This window comes from Calidris pugnax, unplaced genomic scaffold, assembly GCF_001431845.1.
Source record: "Calidris pugnax isolate Ruff unplaced genomic scaffold, ASM143184v1 scaffold124, whole genome shotgun sequence".
NCBI classification, from domain to species: domain Eukaryota; kingdom Metazoa; phylum Chordata; class Aves; order Charadriiformes; family Scolopacidae; genus Calidris; species Calidris pugnax.
Genome location: NW_015090914.1, coordinates 594,605 through 611,365, shown reverse-complemented (window position 1 = coordinate 611,365; position 16,761 = coordinate 594,605). Strand labels below are relative to the sequence as shown.

Below are 16,761 nucleotides of genomic sequence, written 5' to 3'. Positions count from 1 at the left end.
TGGCACAGCTTTTTTGCGTATAGCAGTTTTTCAGGTGTAATTAACCAGGATGTTGTTAAGCATTTTACTATTGATTTCTTTGCTATTGATTTCTCTGGGCTTTGCATCATGCTCTAAACATGTTTGAGAGGATTGAGACAGTTGTGGGAAAATTGCAAGAGTTTCTGGAATAGAAAATATTTGTTCAAGAATAGCTAACTGGACTCCAAGTGTGCTACACCTATGTGCTGTAAGGTGTGCTCTTCATCCTTTCACAATAAGTCAGATGCAAATACACGGTGCCTGTAGTTGTCACTTCCACTCTTAACACTGAAATAACATACTTATTGATCCTCTGAAAGCTGGGGTAGCATTTGCCTAGGAGCACAGTCGATATCCTTCTGCATTCTACAGGATGAATATTTTTTTTTCCCTAGATTTTAAAGTTTTCTTTTCTATTTAACAAAATTGCGTCATTAAGGAAGGAGAAAACATCCTTTCACGTTCTCTACTGGATTATTCTTCCGCTCATAAATTCTAACACAAGCTCCTTCTGGCTTACTCAGTGCAAGGATATCCATCCAAATTGAGAATATAAAGGTTACTGACATCCTGTAATTTGCTGTGGTAACATAAACCAGATTTTCTAGCAGCAAACTGAGCATAATTTGAATAAGAATCAGCAATGTCTTGTATACCATTTCCTACTCACGTGCCAACAGAAGCTGTAGATTCACTATAAAAATGCTTGAGAATGTAAAAAATAAGATCTGAAAGTGAGAGTTAATACAATTTTTCCCTAGCAGCACGTAGGCACTCCTCTCTGCAACAAAACATTATACCACAAGCTGGCTGCTGCTGTGATTTCCTCAATACTTCATATTGTCGGGACTGAATGAACACAAGCGCTGCCAAATTAAGAAAAAAGAAACACTGAGAAACACTGACTGGGGTGTTAAGTAAGTAATTTAATGATGAGAAACCTGGTAGGAGATGAAGGAAGTAGTAAGTCACCAAAACAATCAAGGGCTGAGACTCATGATCAACTGGGCTGAACTTACTGCAAGTTGGACGAGAGGCAGCAGCTGGCGTGGCCGTACTCTCAAACCAGATAAATCCTGAGTAGGACGCCTTAGCTGTCTTTTGCTGTAGGTTAAAGTAAGTTGAATTATCTTGTATTGTTGCGGGTCAACAACATGCTAATATACCATTACCAAGGCTAAGCCATCAAAGTAAACTGCAGTAAACTGCTCAGGAGCCCATGTCCACCTCATGACTTCTAGACAAAATTTGCACTGAGTGCAAGATGGGCCATTTCACTCACGGTTAGAATCTCCACTCCTTTCTCTGATGAGAAGACTGTCATGGGAAGTTCCTCATTAGAGAGCCTGACATTTTGAAATATTAGAGATTGTTTTCTCTGCATTTAAGAGGTCACAGATATAGTAATGGGGAGGGTACAGTATTTACATTTCCTGATCTGTGTGTTTTGTTCCTGACACAAGAAACGCTGAATCTCATTACTAAACTGGAAGATACTTTGGGGGAAATAATGCCCTTTAGAAATCTGTCAGAAAACCTCATGAAAACAAACAAACAAACAAAAATACTTTGTAAACCAACTGTGGTGCTAATTGGTGCTCTGTTTACTGCACATCTAAGTATATCTTTGCTTATGAATAATATATTTTGCTAAGCAAAATGTGGCCTCTGATATTTAAGGGAAGATACGGCATTTTAGCCTCAGTAATCCCTGATTAACTGGAGTCAAGATTAAATCACATATTGTTGAACTGCATCTTTTACTTGTGAACCCAATAAACAAAAAGTGTAGATACGGAAGCACTGGTAAATAATATTTTGGCCCACCAAAAGCACTAAAAATGTGGACATTTTCAGGAATATGTGAGGAGCTGTAAGGTGATTTTTGGCTTCTGTTTCTGTTTATAAAAAAGCGTATCTCTGAATTCACTACTTTCAGCAGATCAGGAAAGCAGGTGAGAACAAGACAGAAGTTCTGCGTTCACGTCAGGCAGAATTTCAGCCCTCTGAAACTCTTGTACCATAACTTCCAGATCACTGTGCAAATCCACCCTGGAAATCTCCACTTCTTCAACAGAAGAAAACAAGATTATGGCAATGGAGAAGGTGAACCTAAGACTTTTCTATTGAAGACCTCATGTGATAATCTTCTCATTATGGTTCCAAACAGAGGAAAAAATATACAGCTTATCCATGAATATCAGCTATATCCCAATAGCCCCCTCCCTCAGAAGCCTGCAGTGCTTGATATTTTGTGGTGAAGCAATCCTTATTAGAAATGACAAATGGTGTTCTGTCTTGCCTGCCTGATCTTGGCCTTGTAGTTTAACCCCACTTACAGATAGACTGTATGATATAAAAAAAAAACCAAACATGAAAAACAGATAAAGAAATTAAATCCCTCAAAAGAATGTCTGCTCTTTCCTGAGAAGAGATGAGATCAGGGAGGCAGCCCAGTGGGCAGGCACAGCACAGGGCACTCGGGGCATGGACTGATTGGGCACGGCTGGTAGAAAAACAGAGCCATGTGAACCTCCCTTACTTTCATCTCAACATACATCGGCCTCTGCTAAGTGTTGAGATTCAAATCTTGTGTTTCTGCTTCAGGCAAAGACCATGAGACCGCAGCATTCTGCATGAGTAAAGTCTGTCACTTCTGAACTTAAATTTTACTAACAATCTAATTAGATCAGCTTATCCAGGGCAGGAATGAGAGGAATGGAAGCAAAAAACCTTTTCAATGTGTCACATTGGAGGCAGTTGTATGACAGCTCTCACCTGGTCTGCATGGTGATATGGTTATTAGTAATGACACTAGTGATAATAGCAAGCCCTGTAATGCATAAGTTTGGCTGACTTGGCCTTACCCTGCCCATGGAAAACACTGCTACAACTGTTACATAAGATTACGGCTATTTTTCACTCCTCACCATACCTTCAAACATCATTCCTAAGGCTGTGTCTTTACTTATGTTTTTTTCATTTCTCTGGCACAACCCCGCCTCTAACCAAATCCACTTCAGCCACATTTGTTCAAGCAGTGAATGCATGAAGTCATACTGAAGAGTTCATGGGAAGTATCAATCTTTCAGACTTTATTTTTCATTGAAAAAAGGACAAAAAGTTAAAACATCAGAATTTTGGTGAACAAAATACATTGAAGTTTGAGTAAGCTCACGGTTAAACTCTATTTCCCTACGGTAGCACATTGCCTCATGGAGTTGCAGGTACACGTAACCACAGTTTGTGCTATAAATCATGGCTGTGCAGCAGGCAACGTATCCGTTGGGACAGCCAGCATTTTGAAATTCTCATGATGTAGCAGACGGCTTGATCAGAAGGCTATCCAGACACTCGATGGGAAACACTATCCTTCAAAGAACACTGTGGAACTGAACAGAGCAATGGGATACATTTCTCATGAGGCACCGGGTCATAAGCCAGACACATCAGTTCAGACTGAAGATTTGTGAAAGAGCATTTTAATGTAGTTCAATAAACAAATACTTCATTCTGAGATTTCAGGGGTCACGATTTTCCTACAGGAAACTTCAATGTTGCAGACATTGTATTTCCTATTGGAAAAAACAGGCCACAAATAATTAAGTAATAATGTGATCCAAACTTATAAAACACAAGAATTCATCCAGCGATTAATATTTTCTTCTATAGAGTCTTCTAAAAATAAAAAGTAGAGCACTTAGGTAAAGCACTGCCAGATCAGTTTATAGCAATTAACCACCTCATTGTATGGCTTCATTTTTGGTGAATCCTGGAATGCATGAGAAATATTGGGAGAAGGTTCTAGTAATTTCCATTAGTAATCTCTGGGCTTTTTTAAACCAAATTTGGAAAGAAAAATAAAATTCTGAATTTTCTCTATTTGAATATTTCTATTCATTTGTCTCTATTATCTGCCAGTCGTCCATACTCTGCAACTATCTAGCAGTCCTAACGAAAATGGAAAACTAACTTTTCTGATTCTGTGTGAATGAATCCCTATAGCTTAGTTCCTGCATAGCTTGGAATGGGAGAGACAGTCCACTCTCGTAGGGAGGGAAGATTATTGCATCCTTTTTATCAAGCAGGGTAAGGGCAGCACAAGTCATCAACCTTCTTTGCCCAAGGCCACGCAGGAAGCCTGCAGCAGAGCCAGGTACAGATCCCAGCTCTCCTGCCTTTCCATTCAGTTTTTCAACGTGAAGGTAGGCAAAGATGGCTAAGAAGTAGTCAGTTCGTTGCTGAAAAATACTACAGGCAGGCTCTTTTTCCTTCCGGTTCAGCTGAAGCCACTGAGAACCACCAGTTTAAGGAGCTGTTCTGCTCTCCATGACGCAGGATGGAGGGGAGTTCCAATCTGTAAGATGGCTCAGTCAGATACAAGACAAAGCAGGGGCCATTTTGATTGCATTATCACAACCGAATGGTGCAACTCTCATTAACACAGTGAAAAGACATGAAAAGACTGCAGGAATCATGGGTCTTTACACTCAAGTCTTTAGAGATCTAATTTTCATGAGTAGCATACGGTACATATGGATTTGCAAGATTAAGAGTACTGTGTCCAGTTCTGGGCTCCCCAGTTCCAGAAGGACAGGGAACTGCTGGAGAGGGGACAGCAGAGGGCTACTAAGATGATGAGGGGCCTGGAGCATCTCCCTTGCAAGGAGAGGCTGAGGGACTTGGGTCTGTTTAGTCTGGAGAAGAGAAGGCTGAGGGGGGACCTGATCAACACCTGTAAATACTTAAAGGGTGGGTGTCAGGAGGATGGGGCCAGCCTTTTTTCAGTGGTGCCCAGGGACAGGACAAGAGGAGAGGAAATGGGCACAAACTTGAATATAAGAAGTTCCACCTAAACATGAGGAGGAACTTCTTTACTTTGAGGGTGGCAGAGCTCTGGAAGAGGCTGCTCAGGGAGGTGGTGGAGTCTCCTTTTCTGGAGACATTCAAAACCTGCCCAGACACGTTCCTGTGGGACCTGCTCTGGGTGGACCTGCTCTGGCAGGGAGTTCGACTAGATGATCTCCAGAGGTCCCTTCCAACCCCATGTGATTCTCTGTGATACTCTGGTTTTTGTTACACTAAAGAGCAGCAGAGTTGTTTTAAGACTGTCATTATCTGCCTAGCTGTAACTCTGAAAGCTCATTACTGGTGCACTGAAGATTAAGTAAACCAGCATGTTTTCTCTAAACCAGTCTTTTAGGTTTCCTTTATGGTGTCAATGCAAAGAGTGAGGTATCTCCACTGCAGTTCACCTGCATTAGGAGGAAGAGACAAGGAGCTCTTTGCAGTTTGGAGATGCTTTTCTCCACCAACCAAAGAAGTAGCCTAGCCTTGGACTAAACATAGAGCTTTGGGACAGCTAGTGAGACAATCCTAGGTGTTAGATGACATACCCTGACAAGTGGTATATTTACCCAGCCAGAAGCGAGAACAGTAGAACAAAGGTGAAGTTTTGATGAAAAAAAGATCAGATTTTGCAGCACATGGTGATTTTTCCTCATCCAATGAAGAGAAAGGAGGCAAACCGCAACCACAAGCATTACATTGAGTATCAATTTAAGTACCTGACACTTACAAACTGGTCTCGATGAACAATGGATTTGTGCAAATTGAACATTGTAAGAAATACAAACAGGTGCCCAAACTCCACCAGAACCTCTGTGGGCAAGAACAGAAGACTGAGAATAAAACTGAGGATGGAGTTAGTGACTAACAGCAAAGTGCAAATGCTCATCACGAGTACGTGCACACTAGTACAGAAAAAAAAAACCCTGACATTGCCCTCAGTCATCATGGGATTCTGAGAACCTGCAGAATCATTTCTTCCAGTCTTACCAAGCAGTGGTGGTCTACCACTTTTTTATAGTGGAGATTCTTCATCTAGGTACATCCATGATGCTCTGCTCTGCTGCACAACAGACTCCCTCCCTTGTCCACCTCAAAGCTAGGGCCGATCCATTGGCCTGGATCTGATGCCATCTCACAAAGCAAGTCTGAAAACTGAAGAAAAAGATCTCCTGCTCTTACTTATCATAACACATCAGCAGCGGTTTTAGAGCCCATCAGCCAATAGAGATCTCTATTGTCCATCGTATAGTGGAATGCTAGTTTTTGAGGCTAAATCCCTTGGGCTGGTACTATGGAAACATGGGTTCCTTCTTAAGTGGGCAAGTCTCCTCTTTCTTTTGCACCTCAGTTTCCTGTGTATAAAGCAAATATAATAATACTGCCTCTTTCCAATGGTATTAATTTGAATTGTAAGATTTTTGGCCTGCAGGAACTTGTACATTGATCAGTGTAATAATGTCCTCTCTTTCTTCTTTCCAGTGTCACTACAAAAGAATTTTCACTGAATTTCACTGAATTTCTAGAGTTGGAAGGGACCATAGAGATCATCTAGTCCAACTCCCCTGCTGAAGCAGGATTGCCTAGAGCTTGTCAGAGCATGTTACTCAGGAGCATCCAGGCGGGTCTTGAAAATCTCCAAAGAAGGGGACTCCACAACCTCCCTGGGCAGCCTCTTCCAGGGTTCCGTCACCCTCACCGTGAAGAAGTTTCTCCTCATATTTGAGTGGAACCTCTTATGTTCCAACTTGTGCCCGTTGCCCCTCGTCCTCTCGGTGGGAACCACTGAAAAGAGTCTGGCTCCCTCCTCCTTCAACCCTCCCTTGAGATACTTGTAGGCGTTGATAAGGTCTCCCCTCAGCCTTCTCTTCTCCAGACTAAAGAGTCCCAGCTCTCTCAGTCTCTCCTCATAAGGGAGATGCTCCAATCCTTGAATCATCTTTGTAGCCCTATGCTGGACTCTTTCCAGTAGTTCCCTGTCCCTCTTGAACTGGGGAGCCCAGAACTGGACACAGTACTCCAGTTGTGGCCTCACCAGTGCAGAGTAGAGGGGGAGAATGACTTCCCTTGACCTGCTGGCTACACTCTTCCCTATACAACCCAAGATACCATTGGCCTTCCTGGCCGCAAGAGCACACTGTTTACTCATTGTCATTTTACTGTCCACCAGGACCCCTAGATCTTTCTCTTCAGTAGTTGCCTCTAGCGGGTCCACCCCTAACCTATACTGGTGCCTGACATTCTTCTTCCCCAGGTGCAGGACCCTACACTTTTCCCTGTTGAACCTCATGAGGTTCTTCTTTGCCCAGCCCTCCAGCCTGTCCAAGTCTCGCTGGATGGCAGCACAGCCCTCCGGGGTGTCAGCCACTCCTCCCAGTTTGGTATCATCAGCAAACTTGCTGAGGATACACTCTGTCCCCTCGTCCAGGTCACTGATGAAAATTTAAAGTCCTCTGACATGACTAGTGTTGGGGTATCTCATTCCCGAACAATTCCCCTATCTTTCAGAAATTAAATTCTTCCTACATTTTCAGATGCATTTGCAACCAAAGTGAGCTTGGTATGATGCCACTGACATACCTGCCCAGGTGCTTCCCCTCAGACTGTGAAAGCTGCTCCAGCAAGCAAGTAAAGCAATGTTCTCACAGCTATTGATGCAATTATTGATCACATCAAGGTGGGCTTGATCCTGAGTTGAGGAGAGGAGGTAAGCAGAAGGGGGTGCATGCAATAACAGATAGAAGCCAGGCTGTGTCAAAGATATTCAAAGAGAAAAATGGATTAAGCCCCATAAGAGCAGCTTTTAAGTGGCTCAGTATCAGCTGACGTGATGGTAAAAGGGAATGTCTATTAAATGCTAATTTATTTAGTGAATTTGGGAGGTTTTTTGTCTGACCCTGAGAGTATTGGATCAAGTAAGGCACAGCTCAGCAGCTGCTGTAGAGACATCTCCACTTAACTATGCTGAGACAGTTGATCTGCATCACCTGGGACACTGCCACCACCTCCTGACCAAAAAGCCCAGCCACCAAGATGAACTGCAGCTAAAAGAAGCTTGAAAACCCAAAGGAGCAATGTCTAGGTCTGCTGTAGACACATACAACAGCCAAGATGTCACACCAGAGACAAAAGATTTTACAAAGCGAACTACCAATAATTGGGGTGGGAAAAAAATTGCTTACCTGTCCCTTTTGAGACTGTTCTTGGGACAAATAAACCAGGATATTTGACATCTTTGAAATCACTTAGAATTTTGGTTGTATTTAGTAATTTATCATTGGGTTGGCACACTCCCTGATTTCTTTTCTATTATTACCTTTTAGGAGAACTTGAGACTAAAGCCATGAGTAAAAGCCTGAAAGAACGGGCTAGCAATCTCCTTTGTGCAGACAATGGTATATACAGCATGAACCGTGTTTCTGAATCCTCTGGCAGAGGGACTCCAGAGTCACAGAATCACAGAATCTTCTAGGTTGGAAGGGACCTTAAAGATCATCTTGTCCAACCTAACTTTGACAAAAATAGACACCCACACAACAAACAAAAAGCAACACCATCACTAAACCGTATCTCCCAGCACTACATCAACCCGGCTTTTGAACACCTCCAGGGATGGGGCCTCAACCACCTCCCTGGGCAGCCCATTCCAATGCCTGATAACCCTTTTGGTGAAAAAAAATTTCCTAATATCCAGCCTGAACCTCCCCTGGCGTAACTTGAGGCCATTTCCTCTCGTCCTGTTGCCTGTGACTTGAGAGAAGAGACCAACCCCCACCTCTCTACACCCTCCTTTCAGGTAGTTGTAGAGAGCAATAAGGTCTCCCCTCAGCCTCCTCTTCTCCAGGCTGAACACCCCCAGCTCCCTCAGCCTCTCCTCATAAGACTTGTGCTCCAGACCCCTCATCATCTTTGTTGCCCTTATCTGGACCCGCTCCAGCACTTCGATGTCTTTTTTATGGTAGGGGGCCCAAAACTGGACACAGTACTCGAGGTGGGGCCTCACCAGTGCCGAGTACAGGGGGACAATCACCTCTCAGGCCCTACTCGCCATGCTGTTCCTGAACAGTCTTGTCTACCTGCTATGGCCTCCCAAAGTCTTTTCACTCAAAGCACTGCAGTTACTTACAAATGGTGAGAAAATACCTGTTGCTGCATTTGGACATAGAAAAAAAACTGCAAAGAAAATGGAGCCTCCCATCTGTCAGAACAGTTGCCAGGAGAAGTGCCTGAGCAGCAGAAGGACATCAAAGAAAGGACAGTAGTGTTTTGGGGGAACAAAGCGGGAAAGTGAGGCAGTTCTTCATGTTAGGATGAGTCACAGTGGAAGAGATGTAGTGACACAACTGCTCAGGGGTAGAAGTCAAAGTTTAGAGCTAGTTTAACTGAAATGAACTCATTTCCCAGCTGAGTAATCCACCAGCCTGGTTCTCCATTGCCTGACGACTTGCACAGCCATTTACAGCAGGGCACAATGAGGGTAAGATGCTACAATAGGACTGAACTGTAAATGACACAACATGAAGGGCAATAAAGAGTTTGGCCCCAGATGTGGGAAGTACAGAGGTAACTTCCATTACATTTAATTAGTGCTATCACCATTAATTTCCTGTGCATAGACAGCAGAAGACATTCTTTTGATTTCAAATTAATTAACACATAATGATTAATCTGATAGGGTACATCTTTTCCGACAAGAGTGTCCTCTTGATCACAGTTTGGGTGCCAGCACCACTCATCATCTGTGTGTTTTAATTTCTAACTGCTCTCCAGAAGCAAATTTAGCTCTGCAAATCTGTTGATGGAATGAATGACTGGCTGGTTTCCATGTTCTGTGTGTTTTGTTCATTTGATAACACACTGAGAACATCTTGGAAATATCTTTTTTTTCATTCTCTCCCTCCCCTCCAAGGAGGTTTCAAGGTAGAAACTGAGGACTCTGCATCAGCAAGAAATTTATACCAGGTCTTTACTACTGAATGCAAGAAATGAAAAGTTTCTAAAAATTGAAAAACACGTAAACAGTTTATGGCAGGTTCCCAGACAGATTTGTCTCACTTCAGTTGCCAGCATTTAACAGAACCATTCTCCTTGCCACCAACTACAGTAAAGTGTGTTTGTTTCACTGAAACAGGACCTTGAACTTAATCAGCTTTGCACCACATTCCTCACACTGTATGATACCTACTGGATAGCGCTGTTAGTATGTCTCTTCCCTTTCCATTTGTCAAGTGATTACACAATCACACTTGGTTAATATTTATCCACTTTCTTTAGATGCTTGTGAATGCAAACATCTCCATATTGAGGTGCACCCATACGTGAATAGAGAGCACAAGGTTAACTTTAATATTGAGAAATATGCAACTAAACTTGTAGTTATACAGATATGAATCAGGAGGCAGCAGCAAATCTCAGATACTTTGACTTAAGGCGGCTGTTAAATTCCCAAGACATTCCATTTTGATACAGAAAAGTATTTGAGCATATTTATGGTGACCAGGCTGGTTTTGTGTGACAGCAGAACACTAAGTATGCTTTTGCAAAACAGAGCTGAAAAAAAAAAAAAATAATTCTTTTTCTCAGACCCCATAGCCAAGATGAGAAGTTTTTCTATTATCAACTATAAGAATTCACATATATATGGTTTCTGAATCAATCACTGCATTTAGTTAACCATTAAAAAAGAAAAGAATGGGAGGAAAACAATGAGGAAGATCCTTTATACTGTTACTGTGGAGTCATTTCTGAGATACAGTTGTGTTTGGCATTCTGGCTTAGCTACACTTTTATGGCAACTCCATCTAGGAGGAAGTTCATGGTATCATGAGCTCACCCATCTCTGCTCCAGTAAACAAGAAGAGAGATGCACGAAAAATCACCATTTTTGGTCTGTAATATTCATTCTATTCATTTGCCATTTACTGGGACAAACCACTGCTTGAAGACTGAGGACTCTAGTTTTCTCTCTGTCTTACTAGAAGCAAAACAAGATGACAAAAATCTTTTCAGTGTTCAACTTTAGTCCCTGACTTTGGGCAGCAAACTGAAGTTGAGGTCCCCTTTCCCTGCCCATCAACCTGAGAGTAGTTAAGCACACTGAAATCCTAGTTACTGTAGGAAGATACTAATTTGTCTCTTCAGCATGCCCGCCATTTACATTGAAAGAAATGAAGGACACTTGGTTTGATATTCAAAGCACCCCTGGAACATCCATGTGAAAACTCACAAGCACAGTGACTCCAGCGAATGAAGCACTTCTGGAAGCGTACCAGGCAGTGAAAGCTTGTAATAACACTTCAAGCCTTCTCATATGTTGGTAAATATAAATTTGGGTAGGTTTCTGTCTGTGCAAAGCCTTTGCTAAAATTCCTGCTTGAAGGCCACAATAACGACTTGTCCTGCTCTTTTCAAAGTAAAAGTCCAAGGGCTGGTTGAGAGAACGAGCATTGCTCACTGTGAAAAATGGAATTGGAAGCTGATGCTGCTTTGTGTATCATGCTGCATTTTCATTACAATTCTTAATTGAGAAGAAATATAAGAGGTAACTCTAAATAACGACAGCTAAAGATGTTTCCATTTGAAACTGCATAAGATTGTGCTGAAGAGGGAAAAAGTTGCATTTTAAGCCTCCGAGGTACATAAAGGAAAGCACATCAATTCAGTGCACAGGTTGTCACAAGCAAGGAAACAAAACAACAGTGAAAATATTAACAACAGCAATAATCTTGCAGTACACTCAGTCTGAGTCTGGTCCTTTTGCTAAAAACCATACCCAGCTGGTCAAAAGAGGCACCCTATGAAGCTATGAAAAGATCAAAGATTTTTGAATCTGGAATTAAACCCAGAAATTAAAAAAAAAAAAAATTCCTACATCATATCCAACAGATCAGAAGAGAAAAAAAAATGGGTTTTCTAAAATTTTTAACCACTACAATGAAAATAAATATAAGCTCCAACCTGTATGGCTTGATCCAGATACTAATACAATGGAATAGTTTCAAGTTGGTGCATCTGTGCCTCTGCTCTGCCACAGACCCAAAGTCTGAAAAACTGGAAGACAAGAACTGGTATTTTTGGCTTGGCTTTCCAGCCCATTATCTATTTATTTATTTTCAAAGATAACAGGAAGAGAAAGAAAAGGCTTTTTGCCAAGAAGTGATGTTAAAGTTGACAGTTTAGATGACTGGTTGTTTGCTTAGCCTCTGGCTAAAGGAAACCAGAAATCAGGACTAGTCTAGCTTGTAACAATGAGAACTCTAGAAAAAGGATGGGAGAGAGAGGGTGGAGGAGTGAGGTCAGTGGTAACTGAAACAGGAAAGAAAAGGAAAAAAAAAAAGCCAGAAGTTGCCTGGGTTGCTTCCATTTCCAAGAAATATATTGCTGTCCCTTTAACTCCGTATGCCTATTTGGCACATGTACCAGGGGAAGGATTATACTTTACTAAGGAAGTAATGCAAACTTGTCTTCATTTGGTTACCATGGATATGGCATTATGTGAGACAAAGCCTCCCATTTGCATTGCAAACAACTAGGAGCAGTGAAGGACACCCAACTTGGTATTCTGGCCACAGATTGTCCCATGTTCTTCCTCATGACTGATCACAAGTAAAACAATCACCAGCTTTGGGTCTGCACTTGCCACCACGAGAACAAGGGTAAGGGATGTTGCATTTCAGATGAAGAAGGAGGAGGCAGAATCACGCACACCTGCAGCACAAATGCTATTTCTTCTGCTGCCTAGTGTGAAATAGCTAATGGATAGGTATGGTGATCATTTCATTTCCAGCTTTTTCTTCCTGGGCTACTAGAGCTGAATCAATGTATTGGTAATCTGGAATAAGTGATTTCTATAAACACTGGAATGGAATAGGAAGCGGCCAAATCTTATGATTGCTGGGCTTTTATGCAACAGTTCTTATCTACCTGAGTGTCCTCTTCATTTTGCGGAAGTACTACATAAAGTGCCATAATTTTATACAAAATCCAGTTAAATGAGCAAGACGGACAGTCCCCTAAGCAGACCTAGTGGGAACCAGCATAGTACAGTTAACAGTGAAGAGGGAAATTGTCTTGTTTCCCTAAAACAAATTGCAGATGGTTGTTTGTCTATTAGATTGTTAGACTATCAGTAATTCTTTTTCATTCCTTTAAGCTCTGCCAGATATGTAGTCATCATTTTTATTTCAATTGACATGGAATACAAATGGTACGACCCTGTTTCTATGGATAAAAATGGCCAAATTGCCATCATTTTGAGTGAAAAAAGAATTGGATACCAAATAGCTAGCCCACATCCATGAATAGAGGGTTTTCTTTCCAGAGGATTTTAGGCATAGATTAAGCAGAACAGCAGATCAGACATTTGGCAAAAACATTGTTTCCTCCCTTAGCACTGGTCTAGACCCACCCCTGATGGGGCCAGGGCAACTACATCATTCCAGGATACTCTTCTTGCGTCCCCACTTCAGGAGGGCGGCCCACAGCTAGTGACAGAGCACCAGCACCATTTAAGTGGCTTTCCTTTGATAAAAAAGGTACACCCAGATCTCCCTCTGTCCTTAGACCACTGTTCTCCATGGGTACAGGAGAAACATTAGGACCACCAACACCTATGTTGCCCACCAAAGAGTTCACAAAGTAGTACCTTTGCACCACACTCACATCAGTGTATATATTTCTTTCTGGTACCTGTGAGAAAGAGAAGCATCAGCCCCATTGTGCTTGTCTTTTCCCTTTCTCCCAAGGCAAGCAGCTGGTGCCATACCTAGCCCTGAATACATTTTCTAACTCTGTGCCCGTGGGGAGCTCAAGTCCACTGCCATTGTGCCTCTGAGCCAACATCGTGAGCAGAAAACAGGGAGCTTGGCAAAAGGATTGTTAGGTCTTTGCCCTGCTGTCCCGCCTCAGCACCTTTCTTGAACTCCCACTCGGACCCCATAGTGGCACAGTAATATGGGCCCTTGAGAATGGTTTTAGAGGCCACAGCAACACCACTGGACCAAGACCTTCATGTACCCTGAGGATTATTTCAGGCATTTTCACCAGCCCTAGGGCCAAGTTAACTACCGAGGGGACAGAATCTGCCAGGTCCTTCAGTGAATGTGCTGCTGAGAAGAGTGACAGAGAAGGGGGCAAGTGTTAAACACAGAAACACTGCCCCAGCCTCATGGTGCCTGTGTAAGCACCAACGGACTTTAGATGTACATGCTTCAGTCTTCTCCTACCCTTTTGGAGCACCCAGCAATGAAATAAACCCCTGGGTCTACTCATTCCTCCTCCCTCTCTGCACCAGCCCATGAAGCAGGTCAAGAGTGGAGAGGGAGGAGGGTGGGACTTGAAATGGGAGCAAATACCTGGACTGGCAGCTCCCTCCACACACCTCCGACAGCTCTCCAGGGCTTCCCAGTCCTCAGCCTCCCCTTGCAGCAGTACAGAACAGGGACACATTGCCCATGGGCTGTTCTTGGTGCTCTTACAGATGTGCCCTGCAGCAGCAACAGGAAAGCATAGAAAACGCCGGTGCCAGCCTGTCATGTCAGGCCAAAGCAAATGCAAGCCCTGACCATATCTAGGTCTCCTTGAAAACAGATCTTAGCATTTCATTTACTTTTAGCCCCAGCCTCCTGCCCTGTAGGATCTTTTCCTTCCTCTGCAACAAAATTGGGTAGGAAACAGTTTTCCTGGCATTTCTTTAAACATTACCAGCCAGTAAAGATGTAATGAGACAGGCAGGACGGTTAATCTCGTGAATGACAAAATGACTTTGAGTGAATAATTTATGAAAAGCACTGTTTTCTTTAATGTCTGAAAATAAGTTTGGGCTTATTCCTCCAACCAATAGGTCTCTTGCCTCTGTGTGTAACCGAACAGAGATCTTGTTAGGTTATGCAGATAAAAAATTAGGAAGGCAAAAGCCCAGCTGGAACTCAACCTGGCGATTAATATAAAGGACAACAAAAAAAGTCTCTATAAATATGTCAACCAAAAGAGGGTCAGGGAGAATCTCCATCCCTTACTGGATGTGGGGTAAACATTGTGACCAAGAATGAGGAGAAGGCTGAGATACTTAATGCCCTCTTTGCACCCGTCTTTAGTTGTCAGACCAGCCATCCCCAGGGTGTTCAGCCTCCTGGGCTGGAAGATAAGGATGGTGAGCAGAACAAATTCCCTGTAATTCAGGAGGAAGCAGTTAATGATCTTCTTATGCACCTGGACAGGCATAAGTGTATGGGGCCAGATGGGATCCACCCAAGGGTACTCAGGGAACTGGTGGGAGAGCTCACCAAGCCTCTCTCCATTATCTATCAAGAATACTGGTCAGCAGGGGAGGTACCAGATGACTGGAGGGTGGCAAATGTGACGGCCATCTACAAGAAGGGCTGGAAGGTGGATCTGAGAAACTATAGGCCTGTCCGCCTGACCTCGGTACCGGGAAAGATCATGGAGAGGATCATCTTGGGAGAGCTCTCACAGCAAGTGCAGGGCAGGCAAGGGATCAGGGCCACCCAGCATGGGTTTAGGAAAGGGAGGTCCTGCTTAACCAACTTGATCTCTTTCTATAACCATGTGACCCGCTTTCTCAATGAGGGGAAGGCTGTGGACGTTGTCTACCTGGACTTTGGTAAGGCCTTTGACACCATCCCCCACGGTGTTCTCCTGGAGAAACTGGTGAATCATACCATAGACAAATGTACCCTTCACTGGGTAAAAAACTGGCTGGATGGCCGTGCCCAGAGAGTTGTGATTAATGGGGCAAAATCTGGTTGGTGACCGGTTACCAGTGGTGTCCCTCAGGGCTCAGTTTTGGGGCCAGTCTTGTTTAATATCTTTATTGATGATCTAGACAAGGGGATTGAGTGCACCCTCAGTCAGTTCGCAGATGACACCAAACTAGGTGGGAGTGTTGATCTGCTTGAGGGTCGGAAGGCTCTACAGAGGGACCTGGACAGACTGGATCAATGGGTCAAGGCCAATGGGATGAGGTTCAATTAGGCCAAGTGCCAGGTCCTGCATTTCAGTCACAACAACCCCAGGCAACACTACAGGCTCGGGGAAGAGCGGCTGGAAAGCTGCCCAGCATAAAAAGACCTAGGAGCGTTGGTGGACCGCCGGCTGAACATGAGCCAGCAGTGTGCCCAGGTGGCCAAGAAGGCCAACAGCATCCTGGCCTGTATCAGGAACAGTGTGGCCAGAAGGAGGCCATCATGCCTCTGTATTCGGCACTGGTGAGGCCTCACCTCGAGGGCTGTGTTCATTTCTGGGCCTCTCACTACAGGAAGGACATCAAGCTGCTGGAGCGTGTCCAGAGGAGAGCCACCAAGCTGATGAGGGGTCTGGAGAACAAGTCATACAAGGAAAGCCTGAGGGAACTGGGCATGTTTAGTTTGGAGAAGAGGAGGCTGAGGGGAGACTTCATTGCCCTCTACAACTCCCTGAAAGGAGGCTGCAGAGAGGAGAGGGTTGGCCTCTTCTCCCAAGGGAATAATGACAGGAGCAGAGGAAATGGTCTGAAGTTGGGGCAGGAGAGGTTTAGATTAGATATTGGGAAGAATGACTTTACTGAGAGGGGGGTCAGGCACTGGAACAGCCTGCCCAGGGAGGGGGTGGAGGCACCATCCCTGGAGAGATTTAAGAAACGTGTAGATGTGGCTCTTCAGGACATGCTCCAGTGCCTGAGCTTATTGGTTTGTGAGTGGGTGTGATGTGGTGGGGTGTTGTGTTTTGTGGTGGGTTTTTTTTGTTTGGTTTTGAGGGTGGTGTTTTTGTTGTTTGGTTGGTTTTTTTTAAGGTTGGACTCAATGATCTCAGAGGTCCCTTCCAACCATGGTGATTCTGTGATTCTGTTCAGTCTTCTATTTATTTTAGTAAAAAACTTTTTCTTGCTTTAATTCT

General features: G+C 43.6%; 1 protein-coding gene across 1 annotated transcript in view; it reads right to left on the bottom strand.

Moving 5' to 3' along the window:
• CCDC129 (coiled-coil domain containing 129) overlaps window positions 1–14,323 on the bottom strand; it is a 47,686-nt gene extending 33,363 nt beyond the window's left edge. The window contains 1 exon segment of the mRNA XM_014949433.1: window positions 14,223–14,323. Coding sequence (XP_014804919.1) covers window positions 14,223–14,323 — 101 coding nt within the window.
• Between the last annotated feature and the right edge of the window lie 2,438 nt (window positions 14,324–16,761).